Source organism: Halichoerus grypus, chromosome 7 (genome assembly GCF_964656455.1).
Source record: "Halichoerus grypus chromosome 7, mHalGry1.hap1.1, whole genome shotgun sequence".
NCBI classification, from domain to species: Eukaryota; Metazoa; Chordata; class Mammalia; order Carnivora; family Phocidae; genus Halichoerus; species Halichoerus grypus.
In genome coordinates, this window is record NC_135718.1 from 39,083,465 (window position 1) to 39,098,653 (window position 15,189).

At 38.6% G+C, this 15,189-nt stretch overlaps 1 protein-coding gene and 1 non-coding gene across 2 annotated transcripts in view; both read right to left on the reverse strand.

Moving 5' to 3' along the window:
• Positions 1-521: 521 nt before the first annotated feature.
• The window catches only part of LOC118523707 (mitochondrial import inner membrane translocase subunit Tim23), a 30,247-nt gene continuing 15,579 nt past the window's right edge, over positions 522-15,189 (reverse strand). Inside the window, exons 5-7 of the mRNA XM_036073457.2 lie at positions 12,960-13,018; positions 11,048-11,158; positions 522-999 (exon numbers count right to left, since the gene is read on the reverse strand). Coding sequence (XP_035929350.1) covers positions 884-999; positions 11,048-11,158; positions 12,960-13,018 — 286 coding nt within the window. The 3' untranslated portion in view covers positions 522-883. The remainder of the gene's footprint in view (positions 1,000-11,047; positions 11,159-12,959; positions 13,019-15,189) is intronic.
• On the reverse strand, positions 13,926-14,129 carry LOC118523798 (small nucleolar RNA SNORA74). Its single transcript, XR_004911268.1, has one exon. It is a non-coding gene; the product is annotated as a small nucleolar RNA SNORA74 (small nucleolar RNA).

Sequence of the window (15,189 nt, forward strand, 5' to 3'; positions counted from 1 at the left end):
CTTACTAGGTGCATGCCAAAGCCCTATTTTCCTCTTTCCCTTCATAATAACTACCAGTTGTTTAGTATTTATTACGTGTATGTGTAATGTACAGCGCAACTTAACTTCATTTCATAGGTGAGAAAACAAGCTCAGAAGTTAAATAACTTGCCCTTACCTTCTTTAGCTTTCCCAAGACTTCCTTAAACCCTTGTAGCTCGTTTCTTTCCTCTATGTTTCTAATTATCCTCCATAAGGAGGTGAGTTAACGAGTAGAGAGTTAAGCATGATCATTGGACAGAGTATTCTAACACAGTACTCTAATGGCATAATGGTTAATCTCAAGTATCTTGAGGTTGTTTAGTGTCAACTCTATTGAAGAAAAATTGTAACCTGGCTGTTAGTGGTGCCAAGTAGCCCTTCATTTCAACACAACCAAGAAAACATGTTGGCCCAGTTGGGGCAGACAAAAATGCTAAGAGTAACTTTCACTTTATACCCAGAAAAATGCTTTTAAATGGAGACGCCCGCTATGTTTACACTTTGGTTCTATTTTCACCTTTTTATTGGGAATACAAGGCAATGTTACACTTTCAGATCATTAAATAAACAAATGTGTTGATACCGTATTGACAACAATCATGACCTGAATTCTGTGAGTTAAGTAGTTTTCCAGTTCAGGGGGTAGAGGAGAACCACATTACTCAGCCACCAGAGTGTTCTGGCTTCAACTCGGGCTAGAAGGAATGCCAGTCCTGGTCAACCATCCAGGATCTTCACCACAGCAAACTGGAATCTCCAATTTTTCAAACTAACTGTAGGAAGAAGGAGTAATTCCAGACTGACCTACAAATTGATGTGGACAACTACTAAAGTGTCCTCCACTCCTAAGGTGGCAAAATCCTCAGAGTGACTGTTGGAGTAAGGAGCCTTTCATGTGCTCCCAGTTATTATATAGTGCATAGAGGCTGGTAAGCGTCAGTCCTGCTAGACCACCTCGTGCTACCCCTCGAAGGCCACCTGGAAAAGAGAAGGGGGAAAAAACAGCCTTGTATTGCATAGTGTCCTGGCATCAATGGATTAAGTAATGTTATCATGAAGTTGAGACACACAATTCATGTTTATAAATATTCCACCTCAAACAGGAGAATAAAAGTCCTAAGAGTAATAGAAGAAACCAAGACCAGTTCAAGACAAATTCCCTCACATCACTTGTTTAAGAATACAGTATATGTATTATTCACAACCTTTTCCCCTCACTTTTAATTTCATAATTTATAGCTAAGATCATGAGCATTAATAATTTGATTTTTCTCAATCTCATTTGTTCCTATAACACTCCAGGCAAGATCTGATGCATATTACTGAAGTCCCAAACAGATCAGTAATTTCCTGCTAGTCCTAGAACCTCACAGGCACAACTGATTTTAAAGCTATAATATAAACAACGTGACACCCTCTTTGGAAACAATATTAAACTTTGGACTCTGGACAGGTCCTCTATTAACTTTGAAGACTCAAGAAGTGGTGATAAGACGGCTATATCAGGCTTTGAGTCAGGTGCCGACAAAGGACCACGTGCCGCCACTGCCACTCCTACACTGACATACCAGACGATCTTCTACAACTCCTGAGCAAGGAGGCACTTAGCAGCATCATACTCACTGAAAAGAAGAATTAGACTTTGAACTATTTTTGCTTAACATATAGTTCTTCATGTGAAAAAAAATTAGCAATATATATTTCACTTGAAATGTAAAAACAAAAATGTTTTAATCAGTTGCCTGAAAACCATCCCTGAGTCTAACAAGAGGACTAGGGGGTACCCAAATAAGCTTTTAAGAAATAACTTGCTGTTCTCTTACGGTTTCACAAACAAGTAGATACCATAAACTTCAGGTAGCCTATACTGTACCTATGGAGTATTCATTCCAAGTCGTGTTAGGAAGGCAAAGGTTGAATGGAGCTGTGGTCCAGTGATTACCTTACTAGAGGCCCTCTGGCTATGAGCCAGTAAATTCTGTGAAATTCAGTGACAGCCAAGTTAGAACACTTCAGACTAACCACTTCTGCAATGAATGTCCTGCCAGATGGCTTCAGCTGATAGATTAAAAGGCCACCCCCTCCAGGAGCCTCTCTGGTCTGAAGATGTCTGATAGCTAACCTGCGTAGGTTTCCACCTTGAAGTGCCCTAATTATCTCTCTCAAACAGACTGAAACAGAAACTGCAGGCATCATCTATAAACAGCTGTCAAATAGGTGGGAGGGACATCAGAAACACAAAAATTCAATGGGAGATCTCCCCTTGAAGCCACATCTCTTTATATCATCTTGCTATATTTAGACTGAGTATGGCAGTTAACTTGGCAACTGTATTCAATGCGGTTGAAAAATGTACACTTAACCTGCTAACTTAAAACAATCTGCCCAATTTAATAATGATCTACCTCATGTCTTTGACTAGCAAGTCAACAAAAAGTTCTAGGGACTGAAGGTGAACTATAATTAGACCAAATTACTAAAATGGAAAAAAAAAAAAACAGAACTATGAAGCACAGGAGAATAAATGCTACTCACACTTTGAGTGTAATGAGGATTCTTTCAAGCAGATTACAAACATACATTATTGTGAGTCAACACAAAACAAAAGAAAGGTGGTCTCACTGCTGTTTATCAGCAGAAAAATGATGGAGGGCAGGTAACTGAAAGCATGCTAGGTTTGCAGATGTTTTCCTGGGACCAAACATGCAACTTCAGACTAATTCCCCCGGACCTTTAGTCGATTACAGATTCACAGGGCTCTGAACTCTGCCTACTGGCTTGGAAATAGCTGCAAACTGTTCCTTCCAGTTGGCCCTTTGCTTTGAGTTTCCCAAGAACGCAGCTTCTACTCAGCCTTTTTTGAAGGACTTTCACATTAGTTCTCAGCTATCAAATAACAAGTCTCCTTGGGCAGGGGCAAGAGGGGTAACATAATGAAACTGGGAACTGTAAGACTAAGATCTTTGGGACACCAGTGGCATATTAAGTGTCCCTTGAGAACCATTTATCCCCTAGAAAGCTTTCTACTTTGACCAAAATGAAACAAATTCTTCTTTGAAGGCTAGAAAACAGTTATTTCCAGCAAACAGACACTAAACATAGGCAGCGTTTGATTTACTAAGCACAGCTAATCCTGATCCAAGTGTAGCCTCTTATCACATACCAAGCCACGTTTTAGTTTTAACTTTCCATTAATTCCAGCATTTCCCAAATGGTGGTGTTAAAAGTTTGAAGGCCTTGGCTTTAGGCTTTCTGTAACCAACTTATGCCCAACTAAGCACAGGAATTTTGATTAGCAAATATTCTTGCTTTGAACACAGTAACCAAATAAGACCAACGGTCAGTCTCTATAAAGGAAAACAAACACGAGATGTGTGTTTCAGTTTTACCTTCTATCTTTTGGTCCTTACACAACTCTTCCAGAAAGGGCAAATATGATCTCTTTTCTAAACATAGGAAAATGAGGCCCAGAATATTAAAGTACCTTGTTTGTGGGATATAGAGCTTGATAGTGCAGAGCTAACACATTGAAATGACAATTACTTTAGAGCTGGGACCAGCAAATTTTTCTTTAAGTGGTCAAGAAAGTATCTTAGGCTTTCAGGGCCCAAAGGCTATTCTGTAGATATTTACACAAACACTTAAAATGTAACTACAGTCGACCCTTGAACAACGCGTGGGTCACCCCCCCACCCCTGCCCCGTCCCCTGCAGTCAAAAATCCACATGCAACTTCTAACTCTCCAGAAACTACTAATAGCCTACTGTTGACTGGAGGCCTTACTGCATTCTTACAACAAAGCAAACTAGAGAAAAGATTACTAAGAAAATCGTAAGAGAAAATAACAGTACTGTACTGATTTAAGAAAAATCATGTATAAGTTGACCCGTGCAGTTCAACCTCACACTGTTCAAGGGTCAATTGTATTTAAAAATATAAAACACATTCTCAGCCTCCAGGCAGTGAACAGATAGGCATCTGGCCAACAGAAGTTGTTGGCCCCCACAGCCTTACCTACACACTCACATGGCTACTGGAGAATACTATCTAAAATTTTTTGCACTATTTAACTTTAAAATTTTGTTAAATTTATTTTAAAAATTGAGGTAAAAGACACATAAAATTGACCATTTTTAACTGTACAGTTCAATAGCATTAAGTATACTGGCATCGTGCTACCATCACCCCCATCCATCTCCAGAGAATTTCATGTTGCAAAACTGAAACTATGTACCCATTAAACAGTTAACTTCCCACCCCCCCTTCCAATATAATGCCTAATTTTTATTATGTTGATACGCAGGGTCTTTGCTCACTTTATTTTATTAAAGTAGTCCACATGAATAAAAGTCAAGATAGTACTAAAAGATTTTAGTGATGCACAATGTGGCACATGCACCATCTTAATCCTCATTCCTAGTTCCCAAAGGCTACTACTTTCATTCTTTGCTCTTTACCCTGGTTCTTTTTTTTTTTAATTTTTTGTTATGTCAATCACCATACATTACATCATTAGTTTTATATGCAGTGTTCCATGATTCATTGTTTGTGCATAACACTCAGTGCTCCATGCAGAACGTGCCCTCTTTAATACCCATCACCAGGCTAACCCATCTTCCCACCCCCCTCCCCTCTAGAACCCTCAGTTTGTTTTTCAGAGTCCATAGTCTCTCATGGTTCGTCTACCCCTCCGATCTTTTTTTTTTTCTTTATATTGCATTATTTGTTTCAGAGGTACAGATCTGTGATTCAATAGTCTTGCACAATTCACAGCACTCACCATAGCACATACCCTCCCCAATGTCTATCACCCAGCCACCCCATCCCTCCCACCCTACCCCCCACTCCAGCAACCCTCAGTTTGTTTCCTGAGATTAAGAATTCCTCATATCAGTGAGGTCATATGATACATGTCTTTCTCTGATTGACTTCTTTTGCTCAGCATAACACCCTCCAGTTCCATCCACGTCGTTGCAAATGGCAAGATCTCATTCCTTTTGATGGCTGCATAATATTCCATTGTATATATATACCACATCTTCTTTATCCATTCATCTGTCGATGGACATCTTGGCTCTTTCCACAGTTTGGCTATTGTGGACATTGCTGCTATAAACATTGGGGTGCACATACCCCTTTGGATCCCTACATTTGTATCTGGGGTAAATACCCAGTAGTGTAATTGCTAGATTGTATGGTAGCTCTATTTTCAACTTTTTGAGGACCCTCCATACTGTTTTCCAGAGTTACCCTCATGTTTCTAAATAACACAACTACCTTGCTATTTCCTGATTTTTCAATCTTAAATTTTATCTACTGACTTCCTACGAGGAAAACTGTGTTAAGCCTTGTAAGAATTGTATAAAGTGTGCTTATGGTGGGATGTAAGTCACTTACTTTATACAGGTTATCTCATTTACAAGTCTGTGAAGGGAAAATATAGGTTGCCTTTGTATAACAGAAAAACTGAAATTCAGCCAAGCTCCTCTCTGCATGCAGCAGTTTAGGGATCTAGTGCTAGTCAAGTCAAACCCCGTCTGACCCCAAAGCCCTTTGTCTTTTCACCACACTAAACTGCCTCCAGGATAGATTAAAAAAAGAAAGAAAGAAATCTATCGAAAGGGATAATAACAGTTGAGCTGCACCTTATGTATGGACTGGATTTCAAATTTATGTGTTTGGTCATATGATATATATAAGGAAGGTGTGGGAAAAGTCTGAAAACATAGGCTAGGATTTGATCATGGAAGGCTAGGATGAGAAACTGAAGTTGAACAGCAGTATGTCATCATCAAAGGTTTTTGGAGAGGGAGTACTAGGATTAGAAACATACTTGAGGAAGATTAAGCCAGAAATAGTGAATAGATAAGACAGATTGAAAATAGAAGCCTAAAGTCAAAATGGTCAATGAAAACTACTGTTACAGAAGTTCAGGCTTGTGAGATAAGGCAACTCAGGTGATGGCTGGTGACTCTCCCGAATGATGAAATGAGGCGATGAGGAAAGGAAGGTGGAAGTCAAGGGTGACTGAGCACTACAACAGAGGCTGTTTTCCCTCTGCTTTCTCTGTCAGGGTGGAAGCAGGGTGGGTGGCTCTTGGCAGCAGAGCAGCTGGTTTTCAGGCTTCCCTCACGGCCGCCCCACAGGTCCCCTCCCAGCAATCCCAGTTCTCCCACGCAAGACGACACTCATTACATTATCTCAGCCATTTCTGACTCCCCACATGACTGTCCTTTTAGGACTCTTTTTTTTCCCACCAGATTCTTAGGCATTTTGGTGGTTGCTTTCCTGTGGTAGTCTGGTGGCCCAGACCCCTTTGAGAATCGTAGGGAAGTTTTAGAGGATTTGTAAACCCTGACTTAACTAACATCTCCTGTGTAAACTCTGTACCCAAAACAACAGTGAAAGCTTACCTCTCTGATAGCTGTGATAAACAATTTAAGGCTTGTAAGTAAATGGAAAGCTAGTATTTAGAATGTAAGAATTAAAGCCCAGTGAAGTCAAATTCTTTGCAGTGGCCTATGAAGCTCCATCTTCTTTATGATTTGGTCCCTTGCCACTTTTATGTCTCCAGATTCTACTACTTCCCCCTCCCCCACTGCCTTTTAACCCCCACTTTAGGGTCTTTGTTCTGTTAGCCTTTACCTAAATCACTCCTTGCAGACATCCACCTTACATGCTCCCTCATCTGTCTCTGTTCAAACATCCCGTCTTTTGAAGCCAGTCTTAAACATGTTGGTATATACAGTTTTGTGCGTATGCCTTAGTTTGCTGTAGGATAAATTGCTGAAAGATTACCAGAGCGAAGGATCTACATATTGAAAACACTAACTAATTCCAGTTGCTTGCTTACCTTTGCCAATATTAAGTATCACCTACCATCACTTTTTTTTTAACTTTATTTTTTTTTATTGTATTTTCTTTAAGTTTTGATCACCTGGTGCTCATCACAAGTACACTGCTTACTCCCCGTCATCTATTTACCTATTTCACCCATTCCTCCACCCACCCCGCTCTGGTAACCATCACTTACCTATCATCACTTTGTTAAAGACAGTTGGTGAAAAATATAATCTTAATGTTTTCTTTTGCTTTGCCCTGGTTGCTTGTGAGATTGAATGGCTTCTACTGTTTAGTGGCGATTTGTATTTTTCCCTGAAGCATTGTCAATCCTACTCCATTTTTTATTGGATTGTTGGTGTAAGTGATCTGTCAAAATGTTTTGTATATTGTAGCAGCTAGTCCTTCGCCTGTTATATATGTTATGTGTATTTTAACTTTACCAGAGGAATATTGCTGCCAGTAATAGAAATAAAGCAGTCATCAAGAAAGTCCTTTTAGCCCACAGAGTTTGATTTCGAAGGCCTGGCATTAATTGATAAACAGTACCTTTTAACAATAACTCTGATGAAATTTGCTTAATATGAAGAAATGTATTTGTATATCGTTTTACTTTTATTTAGTTTGCTTTTCTAAGATGACCTTCTTCTGGAAGGCACAGAATGAACAGGCAGGGACTCTTTGTGAGGGAACAGGAGATGCCCGTATCTTTTGGTCTCTGATGCCTTGTTCCTGATATCAGGTAAGTGACCAAGCCTTTTAAACATTAGTCCTAAGTTTATGAACGACAGCAAAACTACAGCTGTTCCTGTTCTGGTAGAATACTGGCCACCATTATTATTTTTTTTTCCAAGATATTATTATTTATTTATTCGAGACAGAGAGAGAACACAAGCAGGGGGATGGGCAGAAGGAGAGAGAACTGAGCCGAAGGCAGACGCCTAGCTGACTGAGCCACCCAGGAGCCCCAGTACTGGTCATTATTAAACAGACTTTCATATGCCATAGAAAAGCTAGTATTTCATATCCTTTGAAAATATTTACATAAGTCCATTAAACATATATCAGGTATGAATTAAAATCACCCCATCAGAATTATTCCTTTAAATTAGCCTCTTTTTGGTCTGACAACTATCCATTTTCTCATGTATTTTTCCTCATGATTTTTCTTCCCACTAAAGTTGCTCCATACCTACATTGAGTCCTACTACTTTAAATTTTTTTTTTAAGATTTTATTTATTTATTTGACAGAGAGAGGGATCACAGCAGAGGGAGTAGGAGAGGGAGAAGCAGGCTTCCCGCAGAGCAGGGAGCCCGATGCGCGGCTCGATCCCAGGACCTTGGGATCATGACCTGAGCCGAAGGCAGATGCTTAATGACTGAGCCACCCAGGCGCCCCCTACTACTTTTAATTTTAAACTTCGTTTTTAATTTCTATTATTGAAGAATACATTGGGGATTGGAAATGTTTTAGGTTGGCAGGAATCAGCCATTCCCTAAATGTAAACTTCTGTCCTTAAGCATTTATGCTGGCTCTAGTCCAAGAGTGCCTAACTTCCAAATCCCTGAATCTAGAACTTGGAAGTTGTATTCGTATTTCTGCCATACAAAATTCATAATTCTGTGTTGTCTTATTAAGTTCACTCTAAGCCAGAAATCAGTAAAAGACACTGATCTGCCTTTGCAGACTGATTTTGATGTGCTGAGCTAAATTTAAATTGTTCAGCCAATGTTGGAATTCTAGGTCAACAGATTATTAACTTCCTCTCTGTTTCATAACTGCAATGGAAATGAAATCTACTGTCACCTGACACAGAATTAAGGGATAGTCTTTTTTGTTTTTTTCTCTTCTGAGCCAAGATCTTTCTCTTTTATAATTTAAGTGGGAGGTGTTCTCAGTCTGTGTTATAAATGCCATTACTGCAGGGAAGTCCTTGACACAGAAAGCTAGTCTCCCATTTCCTTCAAAATCAAGAATTCAGCCTTTTCCTATCTTTTACATATGCATAGTATGTCCTAAGATGATAATTCAGTACGTTCTTATATTCAGGGCTGCCCTCAGCACAGGAAATGCCATGGTGGCTTGCCCTGAATAAGACGACTGGGACTAGTGGGACTGAGCTGGAAATTCTGTGCCCATCTAACCAGTACAGAAACAGCTCCCATTCGGCCCCAGTCATTTGCCAATGTGAATAATGTAAGCTTGCTGTCTTCCATTTATTCAAAAGAATCTGGAATTCCAGATTTTTATGTGAAATATGTTTTTTAAATATTAATTTGATCTTTTGTAAACCTAGTCCGGACCAAGTAAACTCTTGCTGAGTGCAACCCTGTGCTGCCAATTAAAGTTTTAAATTCTTCTGTCTGACCCTAAAGATTTTCAATGTGAAGTATTTCTAGATTTTTAACAAGATTTTTCTATGCCAAGGTAACATCTTTTTTTTTTTTTTTTTTAAAGATTTTATTTATTTATTTGAGAGAGAGAGAGAGAATGAGACAGAGAGCATGAGAGGGAGGAGGGTCAGAGGGAGAAGCAGACTCCCTGCCAAGCAGGGAGCCCGATGCGGGACTCGATCCCGGGACTCCAGGATCATGACCTGAGCCGAAGGCAGTCGCTTAACCAACTGAGCCACCCAGGCGCCCTGCCAAGGTAACATCTTCATGGACATAAAAGGTATTTACTGTCTCACTCTACCCGGGAGCTCCATTTATCTGAGTACACACATGCGAATGTATTGCAAGAAGTACTGCGAGCTCTTAGGGATAAAATTCCAAATGTGGTCCAATTTCTTTTCTTTTTAAAGATTATTTATTTTACAGAGAGAGAGAGAGAGCAGGCGAGTGCATGTGCATGTGGGGGAGATGGAGAGGGAAAGGGAGAGAATCTCAAGCAGACTCCACCCTGAGCATTGAGTCAGAGTGGGGCTCAATCACATGACCCTGAGATCATGACCTGAGCCGAAACCAAGAGCTGGACGTTCAACCTACTGAACCACCCAGGCACCCCTGATACATTTTCAATATAGGAAAAACCTCTTATTCTCAGATATATCAGGAAATCTTGGATTTCATGATCCTGTTGAGGCTTTTCTTTCTTCTAGTAAAAATGAAGCACAAATGCTACCTGATATTTGTGATGGAGGAATTTCTAAAAAACAGAATTACTCAGTTAATCATGTCTAATGCATAATAAAAAAATAAAACAAGTAATTCTCAGAAGCATAAGTATAGAACATACGTAGTTTAAGCTATTTAAAGCAGAGATGTGATGAAAAATTTGGGCCTGTCACCAGTTATATGACCTTCTGAAAAAAGTCTTCTTAATACTGTGCTCATCTATAAAACTGGGGTGTGATGATTATCACTTCACAGTTTTAAATAAGTTACAGTAAATGCTTATAGCTGAGGGTATAATCATAATTCAGTGAATGTTAATTTCTTTTCCATCCCAGAGGAGAATGTGATATTTGATCTCCACTCAGGTCATTTTGGTTCAACTCTTAGGGTTCTGATTATTTTTTCAAAATTGAGTGGTATTTAGTTCACCCATGCTCACAGGAGCATTATTCACAGCAGTTAAAAGTAGAAGCGATCCAAGTATCCACTGACAGATGAATGGATAAACAAAATGTGGTAGATATGTACAATGGAGTTTTATTCAGCCTTGAAAAGGAAATATGAAACATGCTACAACATGGATGAACTTGAGGATAGTATGCTAAATGTGACAAGCCAGTCATAAGAAGACAAATACTGTATATTTTGCTTGCTTACAGAACTAGAGAACCTCAGAATTCAGATTTATAGTTTAGAAAGTAGAAAGGTGGTTGCCAAGGGCTAAAGGAAGGGGAACAAGAGGAGTTTTTGTTTAATGGATACAGAGTTTCAGTTTCATAAGATGAAGAGAAGTTCTGGAGTTAGATAGTGGTGATATTCTATAACAATGTAAATATACTTAACATTCCTGAACTTACACTTAAAAAAATAGTTCAGATGGTCAATTTTATGTTTTGTATATTTTATCAAAATAAAACCCCAAACCCAAAACAACCATTAGGTTTTAGACAACACTCCATTACACAGCAAAAATGTGTCAAGTATCCTTTGAAAACTGTGGCTACTTAGTTTTTAAAGCATACTTCAAAGTATATTGAGAGAGAGAGCTCTTCATTCAGTAGTACCTACCTGTACATTTATACAACATGCCTGTCATGGTTCCAGCTGCTATTGTGTTAAGGTCGTCTTCTGCACCTCGTGTTTTCTCAATGACGACACCAAATGCACTATAGAGCAAAGCTACAGGGGAAATGGAACTGATCAGTAATAAAAAAGTGATTAAATGTCAGTATAGCAATTATATTTAGATAAATATATTTTATAGATGTTCTACAAGCATTCAAATATATATGAAGAATAATTACTGGAATACTATTTGTAATAGCAAAAGCCTGGCACCAAATAAAATGCCCATCAAAGGGTATAGACCAAGAGACGGACTTTCCATATAATGGAATACTACACACTCCAAACAAAAAGCAGGAAAAACTATATTCACTAGCATGTAAGGCAGGCACATGTGTGGAAACTCGGGATATGCAAAGAAAAATCTTTGGAAAGCTTCAGAAGAAACACAAATAGTAGCTACTTATAAAAAGCACCACTGGGAAGTCCCAGGAAAAATATTTTTAATCTTCACTTATATTTTATTAATAATAGCTATACTTTGGATTTAGAAACAAAAACACATGCATTTCTATTGTAAGAAAAATGGTAACTTAAAAAAAATTTGAGGTTTGGTTCCAGCACATGTAAAAAACAGTAACACTAGCACTATTTAGTTTTAACAAAATCCTCCCCGAAACTACCTTTCTCCTATGCCTGTAAAGATTCCTATTAATCCTTTTCCTTATACTTTCCCAAAATTATACCATTTTTGACCCTTCAATATTATACCAAACTCTGCCTTACAAGTTCTGTTGTGATATTCTTATACTTCTATAAAGGCTCTTCTTACCAATTCAACTTCTTTAACTGAAACTGAACTTGAGCAGAACATTGTGATTGATCATATCACACTGGGAACACACAAGGCAACTGGCCATCCCAGTTCGCCCAGGACTGAGAGTTTCCTGGAACATGAGATTTGCAGTGCTAAAACTAAGACAGTCCCTGGACAGACCAGGATGGCTGATTGCTCTAGGTATATAAACAACCAAACAGAAACAAAGGTGGGTGACTATGTATGGGGTGGGAGCAAAGGTGACATGAGCAGCATATGGAAGCAGTCATTCCCTAGGATCTCAAATGTCAATTTGACTTCATGGTGTGAAAATGTACTGCTTCCAAATCCCATGGCAAAGCTAGGATATTATTCTCTCACAACAGATGCCTTTTCTATTTTTTCAATGAGATGCTTGCATTTTCCCTTACTTAATCTGCCACCATTAAAAGATTTTCAGACTTGCAACCAATTTACAAAGACACTCTTGGCTGTTACAGCGTAGGTACCACAGGTTGGACACTTATTAAAGCTATGAGTAATCAAAAGAGTCAATCATTCATAAACAATATAATATGAAAGACTTTGGTCCTAAGTCCTACTAAATTACCCTTTGCTTAGAACTACAAATGTTTTCATTATATCTGCAAAGGCCCTATTACAACTATGGAAATTAGGTCTGGGAAATCTCTGAGGTAAACAGAATGCTGAATGGGCTATTAGGAAAACATAGGAAGAGGGATGAAATTAATCTATCATATCTTACTACAGGACCTTGAACCTTTCTTAACATACAATGGCATCTGACTTGGACCTAAATTATGCGGATTTCTTATTTACTTAAAACATGATTTGGCATCTTGCTTGGACAGGAGGGTATGTAATATTTAAAAAGACTTTTAAAACACTGGTATTAGCAACTGGAATTACTTTATGTTGTTCATGGTCTTTTCTTAAATATTATCTACACTATTCATCACAGTAGATTTAACTATAATTTTTAATATCATATGGCCAGAATTTTGGTTGATCCAATTCACGATAATATACACTCTTCTTTGCATTAACGATTTATTATTAAGTGAGATCTCTACTTACCCAGAGAACCTAGAGTATTAGCCCAAAGTGCCCCTTGCCTAGTCACCATGTTCAAAATCCTACCAGGGCAGAAAGAGAAAGAATCTGTGCTTAGAATCACCATTTCTCTAATTTGAAAAATCATAACTATAGCTATTTACAATGTATAAATCCAATACCCAAAGTTTTCTTAATTTTATTTTTATTTATTTATTTTTAAAAGATTTTATTTATTTGAGAGAGAGAGAGAGAGGGAGAGAGAGCACAAGCAGGGAAGAGGGAGAGGCAGGCTCCCTGCTGAGCAGGGAGCCCAACGCAGGGCTTGATCCCAGGACCCTGGGATCATGACCTGAGCCAAAGGCAGAGGCTTAACTGACTGAGCCACCCAGGCGCCCCTATTTATTTTTAAAAAGATTTACTGATTTATTTTAGAGAGAGAGTGCGAACAGGGGGAGGGGCAAAGGGAGATGGAGAGAAGCACACACCCCACTGGGCGCAGAGCCCGAGGCAGGGCTTGATCCCAGGACCCCTGATCCCAACCTGAGCTGAAATCAAGAGTCAGATGCCCAACCAACTGAGCAACCCAGGTGCACCCCAGTTTTCTTAATTTTAAAATTTACCTCGATATCTCCTCAGAATTTAGTAAGAATGATTACTTTATAGAAATATAAATGAAGTTGTTAAAGCTCCAACATTTTTGGGCAGTAGGGAAAATTCTTATTATTAAATATAAATCAAATACAGAAAGGCTTTGAATGGCAGTCTAGAACGTATTTTATAAAAAAGCTTATAGTAATTGATCTACATTAAAAAAATACCATTATAATGGACAAATTAGCTTACGATTAAGTTTTTTTGGGGGAGAATATACTTAGGATATTAAATAGAATCAAAGCATGGAATATTACAGAATATAAAGCAGAATTAAAGGGAAATACTCAAAGAGAAGAAAAAGCTGTCTAACTAGAATACACAGAGAAATCATACGGTGTCTGCTCCCGGACTAGAGCTAAGCGGCCAGAGTGAACGCTCAGCACACTCTCAAGGAAGCACAGTTCTGCCTTGCACCAGTGCCAAGTGCCACCAGAACAGTGACAGAGGCAACTGGAAGAAGAAGACAGGTCATTCCTCTCCCAGCAGTGTAACACCATCACAGGAATGGGTCTATCCGGACAGCTGACTACTGCTGGAAATTATGGAATTATAATAACAAAGAGTGAAAAACTCATTTAATGCAATTAAAAACTCATTTAAATTAATGCCCAAATAACAAAAACTTGTATTATCTCTAAAAGGTTGTTTAAAAAAATTAGTAACGAAGTCTATTGTTTCTAATTATGTTACATATTTACTAACATATTTTAAGTTCAGCATATTGTCGTCATTTGTAACATGCTTTTTAGAACTATTAATTTTTATTACTGCCCTGCTGGAAGCACTGCAAACTGGTGAAACTGACTAGGATACGATTGGGCAATATATCTCCACATATTGGACCCTTACCTACTTACCTACTTTAATCACCTCTCAACAACCCTTCAAGGCAGAAAGTAGAAAAAACTTACCTAAGATCACAAAACAGTAAGTAATGAAACTAGGCTTTGAAGCTACATAGATCTGTCTGGCCCCAAACCCTATCTTCTTTCCATTTTTAGAGGCTGTCTCCTATTTTATTCATTTTATTTATCAAAGATTTATTTATTTTTTTGAGGGAGAATACAAGAGAGCACGAGCGGGGGTGGGGGGGTCGGGGTGGGGGAGGGAGAAGCAGACTCCTCATTGAACAGGGAGCCCAACGCAGGGCTCAATCCCACGACCCTGGGATTATTACCTGAGCCAAAGGCAGGCGCTTAACTAACTGAGACACCCAGGTGCCCCAGCTGTCTCCTATTTTAAATGCTTCCTATCTAGTAAGATCAGAATTGTTATATAAAAATGATTTATAATATTTAAAAAATCTTATCTAAAAATGCAAACCTATTTGACTCTCTCCAAAATATTAATAACTATTATTGTTTTAAGAAACAAAGGTTATCTTTTCTAGGAGACCTTCCACTTCCAAATTGATATTTAAATGATACAATGTTAGGGACTTGCTTCAAAGTAATATGGGAGAGGAGAATGAGATAGGGCACAATTGGTCCCAATCCTGGTTGACTGCTGAGGATGGGTTATGGTTCATGGGTCTTCACTGTACTATTCTGTCTACTTTGGTACGTTTTCAAAATTCTCCATAACACAAAAAGGTAAA